Genomic DNA, 16,363 nt, shown 5'->3' with positions numbered 1-16,363 from the left:
GGCTGAGGTAGGATTGTGTTGTGCAGCGACTGGAAACTGGGATGGGACCAGCAGAAATGTGTCAATCTTGGGAGACGGGCTTTGAAAAAATCTCCTTTAATAAATGAGTTTCATTAGGCAACAGGATTCTTTCTAACCTGATAGTCCCATAGTTTGTATTAGCATATTAGATAGCATGCAAGCAGTCTGCTCTAGGGATCTATAGATCTACTCTATAGATCCTTTCTAGTGATCTATAGCCTGAGGCAGGGCATTGATTTTGTTTATTTTACTAGCAAGAATTAAGCTGACTGTGTGAATAAAAAGATATAAGGCTCATTTTGAGTTTTGGAAAAGTCTGACAGGCGGCTATTTTTTTTTTAAATAAAATATAACAGGGAATAATATCTTTAAGTCTATTTTTTAAAAAAAGTACACTTTTGTTATAGTACTCAGAACTGTTTAGTTTTGTTGAATACCAACATGGGTAAAATAATTTAAATTATATTTACCCTCCCTTCAAAAATTATTTATGCTTCTGCCTCATGTCTCAATTGGCTTCATTTCTCATTTATTATTATTATTACTACTACTACTACTACTATTATTATTATGTGATAATGCACAATAGCAATTGTTTTCTTTAGCTAATGGTAATTGTTATACTAGGGGAGGAAACTTATTTACTATCCATTTGGGGTATCAGCCACTGAAAAGAAACACTTTATACATGGACATCTGGAGTCTTCTAATGCTCATGGCGTTACTGTGAGATGAGTCCTTTCTCCATCCTGACTTTAGAGATAATCAGACCCAAGAAGGTTAAATGAGTTGGTCCTTTGTATGGCAAACAGTAGGGAGAACAGCAATGTTGAGTATTTGGAACATTTTACCCTCATTTTTTAAGAAAATGCTGATTCTCCATTTGGGTAATTTATTCTCCAGAAATTCTCTTACTCCCAGCATTAATTATTTAAGTTGAATTCCTGACTCATGGGATTGCTTATTATATCAAATAACGTTTTAAGGTTTTGTTGTTGTTGTTGTTTTTAATACTTTAAAATTTTTTTATGTGCATTGTGTTTGGCCTGTATATATATGTCTGTGTGAGGATGTTGGATCCTGGTGTCACTGCCAGATGTGAACTGCCACGTGGGTGCTGGGAATTGAACATGGGTCCTTTAGAAGAGCAGTTAGTGTTCTTAAGCATTGAGCCATCTATCTGTCTACCCCAGACCTTTAGTTTTTGGCCTTTTGTTGTTGTTGTTTCCAGGGGCTCCAACTTAGATCATTAAGCTGGGCTGCAAGGTCCACAGGGCCACCTCACTGCTGGTACATGAGCGTTTTAGAAGTGACTTTGCATAGCACTCGCTTCCCTGGAGGATGAATAGATATCCACTGTACACCTTTCCTTCCTGAGAAGGGGGTTTGAAGAGTTTTCAGTTTTCATTTGGGTATATTTTCAAGCATGCAGGAAATTTGCCAAAAATGATGGTACTAAAAATTCCTCCAAGCCTTTTATTGAGACTTGTTTGTCGGTAACATACTCCCTTTATCTTCTTGTACTGTCTTTCAATATACTAGATACGAAGACTGTGATAAAACATAGAATACTTTTAAAGCCATTTAAAGATTATAAGTACATTTTGCTCTTCCCTCTAAATACTTCTGTATTTCCTGACTGAAGGCCTGTTCCTTCATATAATTACAGTGCAGTCATCAGGTTTAGCATATTTTACATGGATACAGGCCTTCTCATTGGAGACTATTCTGAGTCTGTGAATTAACTCAGTGTACCTTATAGCCTTTCCGTCTTAGGCACATTCTTTCAGGTGCCTTGTGTTTGTCTTGTTTGAGGGTGATTTCAATCTAAGTAAATTTAATTTTTGCCATGCTTAAAAAACTATATTCCATATAGTATACAAAAACCTACATTGGAGTGTGATTTGACAAAAAAAAAAAATTGAGCTTTCGACTGGCATTTTTCATCATCATTTCTTATTTTGCAATTCCAAAGGATTAGGATGTAGTCATATTGATATTAAAATTAGTTACTAGCAACTGTTTCTCTTAATAACATTATTATTATTAGATAATTTTTTACTTACATATTTTTGAGTCAGATCTGGAATCCCAGTTATAATAATTTTAACCATTAAATTTAAAAGAAATCTCTAGGGTTGCAAACGTAGTTCAGTGGTAGAGTGCTTATCTAGAGATTTCTTTTCTTCTTTGTTGCAGGGAGAAAGGCATGCTAATTAAGCTAGTGTAAGATTAGTTAGTGTAAAGTATGGAATTCTGAGAAGGAACTTGAGATACAGTTTTTTTTTTTTTTTTTTTTTTTTCCCAGACAGGGTTTTTCTGAGTAGCTCTAGCTGTCCTGGAATTCACTCTGTAGTCCAGGCTGGCCTTGAACTCAGAAATCTGCCTGCCTCTGCTTCCCAAGTGCTAGGATTAAAGGCGTGCGCCACCACTGCATGATTGAGGCTGACAAATATAGAATACAATTTTAAATAAATAACCTGGATGCTGTTTAAAAGGCAAGCTGTTGGATTTAACACTCTTGTCTGCCAAAGGCACGCCAGAGCCTGCTAAGTCTGATCTTCTCACATCATCAATGGCAGCTTTAGAGCACGTGTAGCATCCCAAGGCGAAGCCACAAACCCACTTCAGGAAGGGCCATGAAACTGCATCTGGCCAGTCCTTCCCTCAGAGAGGCCCTTCCTAGCCGAAGTGAGAAGCTTGTCTGTGCTAGAGAAGTTTTGACCATCTCCTTCTTTGCAGTCAATGGCAGGTGGTTAGACTTCTGCACCTCAACTTTCTTTCTTTCTTTCTTTCTTTCTTTCTTTCTTTCTTTCTTTCTTTCTTTCTTTCTTTCTTTCTTTCTTTCTTTCTTTCTTCCTTCCTTCCTTCCTTCCTTCCTTCCTTCCTTTCTTTCTTTTTTGTTTTTTTGGATTTGGTTTTTTCGAGATAGGGTGTCTCTGTATAACCCTGGTGGTTCTGGAACTCACTTTGTAGACCAGGCTGGCCCCGTACTCAGAAATTCGCCTGCCTCTGCCTCCCAGAGTGCTGGGATTACAAGCATGTGCCACCACCGCCCAAAATCCAGTGGTTGAAACTCTCCAACTAAGTAAGAGTCTCCACTTCTTTTTATTTATTTATTTATTTATTTATTTATTTATTTATATTATTTTTTTTTTATTTCAACTTCCACCTTTCATGGGAATCGGGGGAGCAGAATTCTCTAGGCTCCTGCTCATTACATAAATGCACACCCTTGCTTCTCCTCAATTTCTCCTTTGGTGACTAGTTGAGAGCCAATGGTCTCTGATAATAATTTTTAGCAATCATTCATAACAAAAAGGGATAAACGGCGCCAACCAGGACCTTGGTCTCTGAAAGAAGGTGCTTCTTCAGCATGGGTGAGCTGGAATGCTCTTGGCTCTTTCTCTCCTAGTTTTCTTCACTCCCTCACAGCTTGAGTTTCATTGACATTTTAAATATGTTGTTTAGATTGATTAGGAAGCACACAATGAGCTAAACACCTGTGTTGATGAAATATCCCATGCATCACTGGGGCCCCTGTTGCTGCCCCAAATACTATTCTGAGGCTCCTCAATGTATCACAAAAACCTCAAAATTTTGACAGTTTTCCTCCTACCTTGAGTGTCATTATTCAGGGTGAATCATAAACATTGTGGTGGAAGTCACTTCTGTTCCCCTTCCCCTTTCCAATATTTCATTACTATGCTGTCCAGTGCGGTGCTTCAAACTTACTGGATTATTGTTGACTGTGGTTGTTAAATACATATCAGTGTTTCTACTTTTCTTTGTGTTGTATATGACTGCTTTTTAATTTTAGAAACAATCTTATTTTCATTTATGTGTATGTCTGTTTGTCTTCGAGTGCACACACACATGCAGGTGTCCATTCAGACCTGAAGAAAGCATCAGATCCCTTGAATTTAGAGCAATAGGCGGCTGCGAATTGCCTGATGTGGGCGCTGGGAACTGCACTCTGGCCCTCCAGAGGGGCAGCGAGTGCTTTTAACCACTGAGCGTGTGGTGTGCTGCCTTTTAAACAATGGGAAACATACTTTATTTAGACGAACTTCGTAGGTGATGCAGGCCCATGGCCGTGTCCACACAACTAAGACCAGCAATAATAACATGTTCATAGGCACACTGTAATAGATGCCATTCAGGAAGAAGTCACATCTTCAGTGTTTGGTCTTTGGCCATTAACACATGTCTGTCCTACAAGAATTTCTGGACCTCTGGCCCCTTTAATTTCCACCGATTTGTCTTAAACATTTATTTAGGGTGGATAGCTCAGCAGTTAAGAGCACTTGCTGTTCTTCCAGAATTTGGTTCCTAGCACTCACATGGCAGCTCACAACAATCTGTGACTCCAGGCATAATCACTCATGGAAATAACTTTAGAATTTTATTTTATGTGTTTCCCCGCATGCACATATGTGTGCCACGTACATGTGTGGTGATGGATCCTATAAAACTGAAGTAACAAATGTTTGTTTGTGAGACTCCCTGTGGGTACTGGAAACCAACCCCGGCTCCTAAGAGCAGTGAGCACTCTTAGGTGCAGAATCAGAATCATCTCTCTAGCCCCCCCTTTTTTAAAAAAAGGAATCTGTTATTTATTTGTTTATTTATTTATTTTTTTAAATTGTGGAGAGCTGAACATTAAATTTTGAGCCTTGATCAGAAAAAAAAAATGTGTTTGTGTGCGTATGTGTGTGTGTGCCTGAGAGTGCAGGTACCCTCAAAGGCCAGAAGAGGGCGGTGGATCCCTTGGAGTTATCACGTGGTTGCTGAGAATTGAACTCAGAACCTCTGGAAGAGCAGTCAGTGCTCTTAATGGTTGAGCCTCTGCCCCCTGCCAGGTCTACAGGGATGATTTTCATCCTACCTCACATTATAGCACCCATTTGTCCTTCACCACTTCACCACTTAATATATTAGTGGTCAACATACAACTCAACACATGTATCACAAACGTTTTCATTCACAAGTCAAAATAAGTTCTTTTTTTTCTCCCATCACCAGAAACTGAGACCACTGGCTTTTACATTTTTTTTATTTTTTTCACTCATCATTTATCTACAAATACACATTATAACTTTTATATACATTGCACATTTACATGGTAGAAAAGTACAAAACTATATATTTAAATGAATTTATATTTAACTTGCCATGTTTGAAAATATAAAATTGCATCAGAAAAAAGTATTATGAAAAGCAAGAAACTTGAACTGATAAAGCTTTGATGGAACTTTTAGTGACACATTGGCTGAAAAGGAACTAATTGAAAAGGTACAGCTAGCGAGCTCAAAGGACACACTGAATGACAGGGAGAAAGTGTGACTTCCACGTCTCTTCAGTCTCCTGACACCCACATCACTCTGTCTTTGGATTGGTAATACCATAAAAGCACGTCTCTAGAATTTTCATGCCTCTCTTATCCTCTCTCCCAGCGTTCACCAGGACGAGGGAACGGAAGCAGACGTTTCCTCTAAGATGCACATCCTCTGTACCTTGTATCTGTGGCAGTGTTACAATGCCTTTTGGTCAGTCAAGATTCCTTGTAAACAAAACCCGAAGGGATCAGGTATGTACAGATTAGGCAGCTGAGAATCCAATAAATAAACATGACAGAAACTGACATGCAAATTTGTTAAAAGGTGGAAAAAGAATCTAACAGTGAGATGCTGAAGGGGACAGGTGGGTGTGCATAGTGAGGAATGGACTTAAATGGTTTACAAGGGGAAAAAAAAACAGTTCTACTTTACAAGCAAGAGACCTCACAATAAATAACAACTGCTCTTCCTTTCACGAATAAATTTCTTCAAAAAACAAGGTGTACAGTCAACCAGACATTTTATGTATAAATTATAAAACATGACACAGTATAAATAAATGTCTACAAGTCTCAACTATAGGCCTCATCCAGTAGACCACAAAATGACCATCTCTCCACGCCCAGTGAGTAACCTTATGGCCTGAGAGAACCTTAGGACAAAGTCCTTTAATGTATAGTTTTCCCCCCAAATAAATAAGCATACACTTATTTACATTATGAACAATATATTTTTTCTTTTTCTTATTTTCTCTTCTATCTTTTTTCTTTCCTTTATTATTATTATTATTATTATTAATTTTTTTTAATTTTGTTGTGTTTTGTTTTGCCCAAAGGTTATGTCAACACTGAACACTGGTGGAGAGTTTACCACTCTAGAATGGAAGAGATAGGAAAGCTGTAGTCCTGGTCTTCTTCCTCCTCCTCTTCCTCCGTTTCTTCCGAGATGGCTAGATGGGGAATACAGGGGGAGCTGTTGTTTAAATACGGATCACAACAGCGCAGAAGTAGCTCAGTGTATGTTTTCAAAGCCCTCTGATACAGCCACATTACAGCGTTGCATTTTTACATGACTTGCAGTGGGATGCTTTCTGGTTTTTGTTTTTGTTTTCTGTATGTGGTTTTTTGTTGTTGTTGTTGTTTTTGGGCCTCTGCAGTTATGCAATGAGTTTACTTAAAAAAAAAAAAAAACAAAAGCAAAAACAACAAACCACCATAATCTATGAAGTCAAAATTGCAGAAAGTTCTGAAGAATCAATGGCTCAGGTTTTACAGGCAGATTCCTGAAATCAGATAAAAAGCGCTCTTGTGTTCTAGGTATAACTACTTTGGCTTCTCAATTCAGAGTTAGTCGGTGGCAACTGCGTTGAGCCGCAGCCCAGGTGTGATAATATAAAGCTGTCTTGGAAAGAACAAAACAGAACAACAGAACTTTGAAGGTTTGAAGCAGTTAGTTTAGATTCCAGTGTTAAGGAGGCAGCAGCCAAAGCAAAAGTACCAGAAGGAAGGAATGAGCGTCAAACAACTGGGCAGAGCTTTTCATAGGCAGCCCAGGGGCGGGCCACCAGGTAGATCCTAAAAGCCAGCAAACACTGCAGAGCATGCTGACTGAGGATCAAGGAATTGCTGGTGAAATTTAGCAGCTACCTAGTTTGAACAGAACCAGGTTTACACAGCCAGGTCTGTTTAACTGTCCATTCCCCAGGGCTGGCCTGGAAATGCCTTAAATTGCAGCAAGGTTAAAAATCACACTTACAGTTGCACGAGCCGGTGTGCTTCACCTCAAGCACCACACCGGAGGAGCAGGCGGCTTCCCTCATGGCACATTCGCTGGCGTACGTGGCGTTGTCACTGGCGCAGACCGGCTCATCCGACTTACTGTCAGGACACAGCTCGTCACAGAGAGAGCAGCGACCTCTGCCAACCTTGGAATCCCATAGGCATTTTTTCCCACCGCCACACTGGATATCTTCACAGGACTTTGCTTCTAGGATATAATACACCTGTGATGAGCAAACTGAGTGTCTCATTTCTTTTCTCCCTTTCTTCCATTCCCTATTCATATATGCATATTATATATATTATGACTACTGGGTTAATAACAGTGCTGCACAAAACTGCTTTATAGTCTCTCCCACACACACCCACACAGACACATACACACCGTGCTTTCTTGCGTCTTATAGAACCACTCTAAAAATAATATTCTCTGGGTCAGAATCTCACAATCTCCTTGAGTTAACTCTGCATCTGATTATTTCCTACAAGTGGGATTAAAAAAACAAAACAAAACAAAACCAAATTCCATCAATTACTGGAATCCGGTAACAGGTTTTAGGAACTGTTAAGTAATTATTTTTCGCCTCCAGCAAGTCTGGCACTTTAAAAAAATGTGTAAAATTGTGTGAGTTCTAAGTTTTCTAAGATAGAAAATTGTTTTCTGCTTCTTGCTGTTGTGTCAATGCAACTTCTAGAAGACAGTGGTTTTTTTTGGGGGGGGAGAAATGTTTAATGGATTTATTCATTGGTCAGCCCCCAATTACACTATTAAAATAGATTTTTTTTTTTTTTACTCTCCCATCTTTTTTTTTCTCTCCTCAATCCAGAATACCTACTGATACACTTTCCCTCATAGGCTAATCCAATGGATCTGCCCAGCAAGCAGGTGGCCTTTCTCAGGTGACAGGCACTGGAGTAAGTCACTCCATCATTCCCACAGAGGTACTGTTCAGAAGACGAGGGTTCTGGGCAAATCCGATTACAGGTCACACAGTAGGCATTATTGGTCTGATCCACCACACAAGTGGAGCTGCCTGGACAGAAAACATCCCTGCAGGTCTCTGGAGTAAAAAAGGAAAAAAAAAAAAAGAGGATGGCATTTCAATAGGCATCTTCTGGTCCTTGGGGAGTAAGCAATTGATATTATGAAGGAAATCATTAAAAGCAAAATATCCAGATCTTAAGCAGGCATCTGGGGGAGCCTGGCTGTTTCCCAGAGCATCTGTGACTCCAGGCTGGCCCCTTCATTACTGTTTAGGAGTTAGATAAGAGCCCCCTTATTTGGTATCACTATTCCATATCCCGGGCTCTTTATGCAGACTGTACTATCTATCCCCCTTGGGTCTTCAGGGGGTCTATGAATGTATGGAGATGCTCAAGAGTAGGCAGGACCTACTTTTACATCTGCCCTGGTACTGGACTTCCAGTTCCGGCTGCTCTTTACATCTGGCCTTAAGGAGTGCACATTCGTTGCGGTAGGTTTTCCCATCCAGCCCACACACTGGACCCTTCCAGGTGATGTTGGAACAGTCTGGGGCACAGACGCAGCGGGGTTTATTCTTCTTGTTCATTCGACACTTTTTTCCAGGTCCGCAATCCACGTTCTCACACGTTTCTAGGAGTTGGAAAGAGGCACACATTCAAACCAAGGCCAGGGCAGTTGGAGGGTCAGCAGGGGGTGGGGTGGGGTGGACTGGTGGTCTCAGATGTCTTGCGCAATCATGCATCCGAGATGGAGGACCCCAGACAGTCTCCTGGAAGGGATATGGGGGTTGGGGGACCTCAGGCCAAGTCCCGCATCCAAATTCTCTCAAAGACCACACTGGTTGCTCGCTTCCATTACCATTCTCGGCTAAGAAGTCTGGGGACTGACCTCTTCCGACCTTGTTTGGCCTCCAGCGCGAGACGGATTTCACCTAGCTAACTCCACCCGGGGTAAAAATTAAAAAAAAAAAAAAAATGGAGAAACTGAACAAAAACTCTGTCAATCCTAAGCCTCAGCCAGATAGTAGAAACTCTGAGGGTAAGACGCCCTCTACTGAGGGCCTGCCGCCTAGGGGAGAGGAGGCCCACCTTTACAAGGGATGCAGTTGGGGGCTCCCCCATTGAAAATCATCCACTTAAAGAGAGTATTGTCATTGACGTCCTCCTCGGTCCACGAGGTGCTCAGCCGGCCGGTGCTACAACACTCTTCCTTGCTCAGTTCGGTCTTATACAGGACCTGGCAGCGGCCGTTCTTTGCCTGGCGGAGCCAACAATTCCCAGCTGTGAAGAGACAGGGATCAGGAGGTGAAGGAGCCAGCCGTGGGGTAGTGGCCAGGAAGGAAGGCTGCATAGAGCCCGGCAAAGAGGCCTGGTGGGGCCGGGAGAGCAAACGATGGGGGGGGGGGACGGGAGGGGGACAGGAGGGGGAGGGAGAGAGAGAGAGAGAGAGAGAGAGAGAGAGAGAGAGAGAGAGAGAGAGAGAGAGAGAGAGAGAGAGAGAGAGAGAGAGAGAGAGAGAATATATGAATCTCCAAAGGGGAGAGTGGGGAAAGCCGTCACCGAGGTGGGAGGTGGGCTAGAGCAGCCGCCGCCGTGCTCCAGCCATATCAATGTCAGTTACCAGTGACCCAGACACAACACGTGCAGCTTGCAGTGACTTTTACTAGACTGTTTACTTTTATTCGTCCCATTTCATAACCTGCAGCGACTGGAAGAACAGATTAAAGAACCTGACAAAAACAGGATGCGACGGATGTTTTTACATGTTGGTTTCATGTAGGCGGTAAGAGAATTATTTGTGACAGGGGTTTAAGAAAGTAAGAGAGGGGAGATGTGGAAGGGAGGGGAAGGAGGGAGCGAAGGAGGGGGCTAGGGAGAATGAATATGAATCTGCAGGAACAGATCAAGCAAAAGGACATTTGTGAAAAATGAAAGCAAAAAAAAAAAAAAAAAATGCAGTCGGGCCCAGCCTGGATCTGCCCTGAGCGGCCTCGAGGCGCAGCCCGCCCGCCCGACGGGCCCGTTTTGCAATCGGTCAGCCCGGAGCACGCCCGCAGCCACCGCGGTCTTTCGAAATCTCCGAGGGCTGCTTTCCCTGGCGCCCACGTCCGGGCACCCAGGCAGCGCCCCTATCAGAAAGGCGGATTGCCCAGCCTAGTGTCGGGCAGACGGCTAGGGCCGGTGCCCGGGAGGGCAGCTTACGACACACAAAACCTTACCGATCCAACAGGCAGCGCTGCAGTGTTAGAACTGGGAGGCGTCTACCGGGTCACACATACCTACCTCATGTCTACCAAGAACCTCTTTACAAATAGTTTCCTCCCCTGTCTCTTTTTATGTGTTCAGATTTTGGGCAAAGCCGACTTCTCATGAACCACCAAAGTGACTCGAGCAGTTGGAGCGCAAACTGCGGGGTTACCACTATTTTTTAAAAAAATCCCGCCTGGAGACTAATTGCAATAAAATAAATCCCTTTATTAATTTTAGAAGATAAACTTCAGAAATTTGCTCTTTAATCGGAGTCTAAATAGCTCGTGGGCTGCTTGTTTCACAGACGTTAACAGGAATGAGGCAAAGTGGAGAAAACTGTAAAGTACTTAAAACACTTCGGGCTAATAATTTGGTTTGTCTTTCTTCTTTTTCGCGGGGCTTGGGCGGGGGGAGATGGGGTAGAAGGAGCAACCGCTAAGCACAAAACCACCTCCCTCTAAAAATTTCAGGACCCACATTTCCAAGTTTGGGCAAAGTTTCTGAAACCACGTCCCCCAGCCACCCAAGAAAATTCGGTATCTCCCATCCCCCACTCCGTCATTTGTTAAAAAAAAAGTCTCCAGAAGATATGGAAGGAAGATGGGTAGATTGCTAGTAGGGTCGACTGTAATCTCCAGGCTACGGATGCTCGTCCTTCTCCCGAGCCAGCTACGGGAGATAACATCTAAAGTCATTAGGACCAGAACTTGGAGCATCTACCCCTAACTACTGAGGCTCCAGCTCCCCAACTCAAGCCCTTTCCTTTTGGAGGATAACCTGGCTCTAAACTCCGCTCTCTGTCCCGAAGTGTCACTCACTGCCTTCAGTCTTTTCCTCCCTTTCCTTTCTATAGGAGTAGCCGGGTGGTTCCAACATCTTCCGAGAGCAGCGTCGGTCAGAACAGACCAAGTGGAGAAGACAGAAAAGTAGAACCCCTGCCCCAGCCCCGAGCCTCCGGTCGCATCCCTACCACTCACCCTGGGCGCTGCGGTCCTCCATGAACTGGCAGAGTAGCAGCAGCAGGAGGCAGAGCCCGCCGGGCTGGTGCCTGGCGCAGACCATCCTGGGGCCGGCGCGGGGCGAGGAGCGCGGCGGCGGGTGGCTTGGGCGAGCGGTGCGCGTCGCAGAGGCGAGCGGCGGAGGGCGCAGCGATCCCGGCGCAGCCCCGCGCTCGCCACCGGCCGCCCGCGCGATTCAATGGACGTCAGAAGCCGGGCGCAGCCGCGCTTTTAAATCTAGACGGGGGTCTCCGAGGTTTGCGGTGGGCGGTCTCCCAGTGTGTGGGGCTGTGGGAGGGCGGCCGAGACCGAGGGTGTGCCGGCTCTTTTGGGGGTGGGGAGCTTTTAAAAGTTCAGTGTGAATCAGGTGACATTTCCCACCTTCTGGAAACCCTTCCCAATTATCTGTCGGAGGTGCCCGAAATCAAAGCGGCAGGAGGGGAATCGCCGAGTTCTTATTTGCGTCGGAGAGGGAGGGGAGGGGGAAGGAGGCAGGGGCGGGGGCTGGGGGGCGACGCGTCGGGGGTGGGGAGGAACATCCACTTCAGTCCTGCAAGCCGCCGCTCGGAGCCGGCGCGCCCGGGGTGGCGTGCGAGTGTGTGTGTGTGTGTGTGTGTATGTGTGCGCGCGCGCGCGTGTGTGCGTGTGCGCGAGTGAGTGAGGACGCTGGAGGAGGCGACCGGCGGCGGAGCGCGGGGACCCCGGGAGTGGGTCCCCAGCACCACTGCTCCAGGGCTCGGGAGACACTTGGGCGACAAGCCGCAGGATCCCGGAGCTGCGGGAATGCCCCGGGGAGCAGTTTCAGGATCCTTCCCGCGGAGCCTTGGCGCAGGGTCCCGGAGACGTTTTGTGTCCCGAGGTCTCTTGCGTGTCTCACTTTGCGGCCACCCTGCCCGCTCCCCCGCCTCCCACTCCCCCAACCTGGAGTAGGTTGCTAAGAACCCCCGACCCCCCGGGCACCTTCTGCCCGGGGCCGAGCGCTGCGGAGACCCGGCCCTCGGTCTCCACAAGTCAGAGGCAAACAAAAATGTTTAACACCTCGGAGCCGGCCGCCCCCGGCAGTCTCGCCCTCTCCCTTTCTTTTCTCCCCTTTCACTTCGCGTCTGGAGTCGCAGCCCCGAGCGGGGGCGCCGACGTAGGCGGTCTGCCCCCCTCCTCCCCCGCTCCGAGACGCCCCAGTTTCTGTCCCGAGTCTCTCTCTCTCTCTCTCTCTCTCTCTCTCTCTCTCTCTCTCTCTCTCTCTCTCTCTCTCTCTCTCTCTCCTCTCATATTTAAAAAAAAAAAGATTGCACCATGATAATGAACTTCTGCAGCTTCAGTTTCTTGAGTGCAATGCCTGGCATTCTTCGCCGAAAGTTGGCGGGTCTTCTCATTTATAACATTTTCTGGCACGGCTCAATGAAACTGAGGAGGCGATATTTCCTTTTATTTAAAACGATTACTTCACGGAAAATGCTATATTGTTTATTTCAAAGCTGCCTTTTACATTTTTCTGTTCTTTTCGCTTCTGAAGCCCGAACGACAACAAACAGCGAACTATGCAGACAAAATTCTTGGACATTCCCAGGTCATTGGGATTTGCTCTGCAGATTTCAAATTCGCCCTTCTTCTCTACCCCCGCCCTAGAGCCCCCCCCCAGTCCTCCTCTCATCCTCCCACCCCCATCTTCCATCACCCTCCTCCCACCCCCTCCACAACTGCAAATAACTCAGTGATAACAGATTTTTTTCCACCAACTGCAGGAGATAGTGCTAATCTTTTAATAAAAGGTCCCATTACAATGGGATCTGTCTGGACAGACTATAATAGATCCCGAAATACAGCCGTGCTAATATTAGAAGACAGTTGTTTGGGTGCCTCTCAGACGGGCCCAAGCCCCCCTTTGAAAGTGGGCATGAATCACAAAGGCCCCGCGGCCGCCGCACCTGCACCGCGCGCATTCGGTGCAGCAGGCTGGTAAAAACGAGTGACCTCGCCGCCGCCGCCGCTTTTCGCTTTATAATTACAGTCATGAGGACCGGAGCGGCGGGGAGGGGAGTGGGTGACCCGGGAGAGCCGGCTTTTTGCTCACTTTAGACGGCTCTGGGGCTCCACATCCTTCTTAATCTTTCCTGATTCATTTTGTCTGTTACTGTCTGTCTGCCTGTTTGTCTCCTTCCTCTTCGGGTTTTTTCCTCCCTCCTCCCACTCCCCTCATCTCTCTTTCCCAGCCCTTCCCGGCTTCTCTCTCCCCCTCCCTCTCCCCGAACTCTGCCCATACCCTCCCTCCCCTTTCCTCGCTTCCTTTTCTCTTCCCTCCAACGCATTAATGTGGAGTTGTTTAGTGCCCTCTAATGGTAGGCGACATTAACAATTAATAGCAAATTGTCCCCCTTGCAGGAGCAGCCACTTAAAGGCAGGATTTCAAAGTTAAACTATTTCTTCTTTACTCAGAGATACGTATGCTGTGATGCACTACCGGGGAACTTTGTTTTTTCCCCTTCATATTTCCCCACCAATATTCCAGGGGGAAATTTTACTTAAAGGAGAGCTAACAATTACTGTTACTTGACCTCTCCCCATCCTATATGATTTTTTTCCCCTGCCAGCAAAACACCCAGCTTCTGTTTTAGCTAGACTTTATTTTTTAAATATCAAACTATTTATCTGGAGTTGGAAAATAAGCATTTTAAGTGCACATAAACTCTTAGTTGGTAGATTACTGATTCCTATGGCTACCAATGGCCATTAGAATGTCTTTAGGATAGAAGCATAATTGCAGAAATTTCTATTTCTTTCCAATTTAAACACATCTTTTGGTTCCAAGTCATCGGGTAGCCTTTGAAACTTGAGAGGTTTGTCTTAAAACTTTTCAAAATTGGAACCATATAAGATGTTCAAATTATACTTATGCCTACTTGTAGATGAGGTCATTTTATAAATAAAGGTTATTTATTCCTTTAAATTATGTATGTATGTGTGAGTGGAGGTTTCCAAGAAGTTCAGAAGAAGGACCATGGGATGGGTTCTGGGAACTGAACTCAGGTCCTCTGCAGCACGTGTTCTGAACCTTCTTAACCCCTTAGGTATACCCAGCATCCTTTATGAGGTCAGTTTGCCTAGACTCGCATTGGACTGTTGTGTAACAGAGAAGATTGAGATACTCTCTCCTACAGGAAGTTCCTTATGCAGGAAGGCAAATAATTCAAAACAGCTACAGGAAGTCCCCGAAAATGACCAAATTCACTAGGCTCCTTCCTACAGACTTAACAAGAAAAGCTTAGAGTCTAGAGGAAGATGAGCTACAAAGAGGACTGCAAAGAAGACTCTGAGACTAGAGCAGCTTCCTTCCCCAGGAGAATCGGAAACCAGCTAAGCTGCCTGGAAGCGGTTTAGACTAGAATCACTTTGAAAGGACACTCTGGAACCTGCTGAGATGCCTGCAGGTTGTGAAGTGTGCTATGGGTTTCCTTTTGTGAACTGTCACCCATGCTGTGGTGGGCCATGGTAATGCAGCTGTCTTTGAGTCAATTAGGCTCTTGTAGGTAACCCCAATAAAAGGCATGGGTTGGACTGTGGTGGTATCTGTGTTTTGTTCCATCACAGGATCTCTGTCTGGGTTGAGTAGATGTGTGTGTTCATCTCCTTATGGAACCTTTCGTCACAAAATAAAGACCACTTTTAATATCTTCACATTCTCAGCTCTTTTTTGGAAATATTGTTTAAAGGACTACAACCGCCCCCCTTTAAAAATAACATTAAACATCGAAAATACTGATGTATCTTGCATGAACTGATTGGATTTAAATATTCATTTATGCAAGCACACATCACCCAGTGTAAAAGGTTCATACAAGCATATACAAATGCTACTTTTTTGGGGGTTGCAGTATTTCAGGCTTAATGGAAACTAGGAAACAATTAATTTGACTTAGAAGCATATTTATCCAAATGAAAGTATTTGGTCTACCCACACAAATTAAATGGCATGTGCATGTGTGTGTGTATCTCTGGGTGTGTACCATAAAAAACGATGTAAATCAATTTAATCCCAGATGTACCCACACAATTCCAAAATGACTGGGAAAAAAAAGTAATTTTTCTTGGTTTGCCTTTTGAGACAGGGCCTCCTGTAGCCTGAGCTGGCCCCAACCTTGCTATATAGCTGAGGATGCCTTTGAACCCCTGCCTCTACTTTCTAAGTGCTTGGAGGACAGACAGACGTCCTTCATGTATGGCCATTCATTTCTATTTTCCTTTTGTCATATCAAATAATCAGAGCACTCACTTTACTAACTACATTGATGAGCCATTTTGGCATCACACAATCCTCTGGTTAGGTTAACACGGGATAGAGTTAAAAATGCCACCATCCCATAGGCTTTCCTTGTGGCCAGAAACCCCAACACAAGATTACTTCTAGTTCCCGACAGGGTGGCCCTGTAGGTCACAGTCGAGGTCACTGGCAAACACAATGTGGACAACACAAGTTCCCGGTGCTTTTGGCCTTGTGAATAAGCAGGTTTTCTGTTTGCTTAGTGGTACAAACCCATCCTGTTTTTCAGCTGCACCTTGGATAGTATTGATCTGTTTGGGAGAATGTCTGCCTCCGAATTTGCCCAGATCGGTCACCAGGACTCTTGTCATCCCTGGTGGCTTTCTCGTCACATCTGAGGAACCGAGTCCCAAGCCAATGCCAGCTCCATACTGGTTTCCTGTGGGCATCCCCAAGAGATCCATGCAGTTTCTATGGTGTCATACGGTACCACACACCTGTTCAGTGACATCACAGACAAACAGCTGCAGCCTCTTTTACTGTTTTGTGTTTTATAATGTTGAATATTGGTTTGGCTGATATCTAAATGTCAAAGGCACATTTTAAAATTAAGAAAAAAAATGCCATTTTTTCAGTTTCATTGTATGCCTTCAAGTTTGACTGATTTTTTTCCTTTCTGCTTTGCCAAAAAGTAAATGTAAATTATGAGAAACACAATAGAACCACTTTGTAGCCGAA

General features: G+C 44.7%; 1 protein-coding gene across 2 annotated transcripts; it reads right to left on the bottom strand.

The window, feature by feature from the left end:
- Positions 1-5,059: 5,059 nt before the first annotated feature.
- On the bottom strand, positions 5,060-11,788 carry Fst (follistatin). 2 transcript variants are annotated; one of them, XM_052159598.1, is made up of 6 exons: positions 11,350-11,788; positions 9,212-9,403; positions 8,535-8,753; positions 7,975-8,199; positions 7,116-7,346; positions 5,060-6,309 (listed from the first exon to the last, which is right to left on the bottom strand). In XM_052159598.1, exons 1-6 carry the CDS (start codon positions 11,432-11,434, stop codon positions 6,227-6,229), a joined length of 1,035 nt encoding a protein of 344 aa, XP_052015558.1. In that variant the 5' UTR covers positions 11,435-11,788; the 3' UTR covers positions 5,060-6,226. The 2 variants fall into 2 exon arrangements, with proteins under 2 accessions (XP_052015558.1, XP_052015559.1); XM_052159599.1 differs by having other exon boundaries at positions 6,233-6,642.
- Positions 11,789-16,363: the final 4,575 nt, after the last annotated feature.

The sequence above is a fragment of the Apodemus sylvaticus genome, chromosome 16 (assembly GCF_947179515.1).
Source record: "Apodemus sylvaticus chromosome 16, mApoSyl1.1, whole genome shotgun sequence".
In the NCBI taxonomy this organism is placed as follows: Eukaryota; Metazoa; Chordata; class Mammalia; order Rodentia; family Muridae; genus Apodemus; species Apodemus sylvaticus.
Note: the sequence above shows the minus strand (reverse complement) of the source record. Positions and strands in the feature narration are given on the sequence as shown.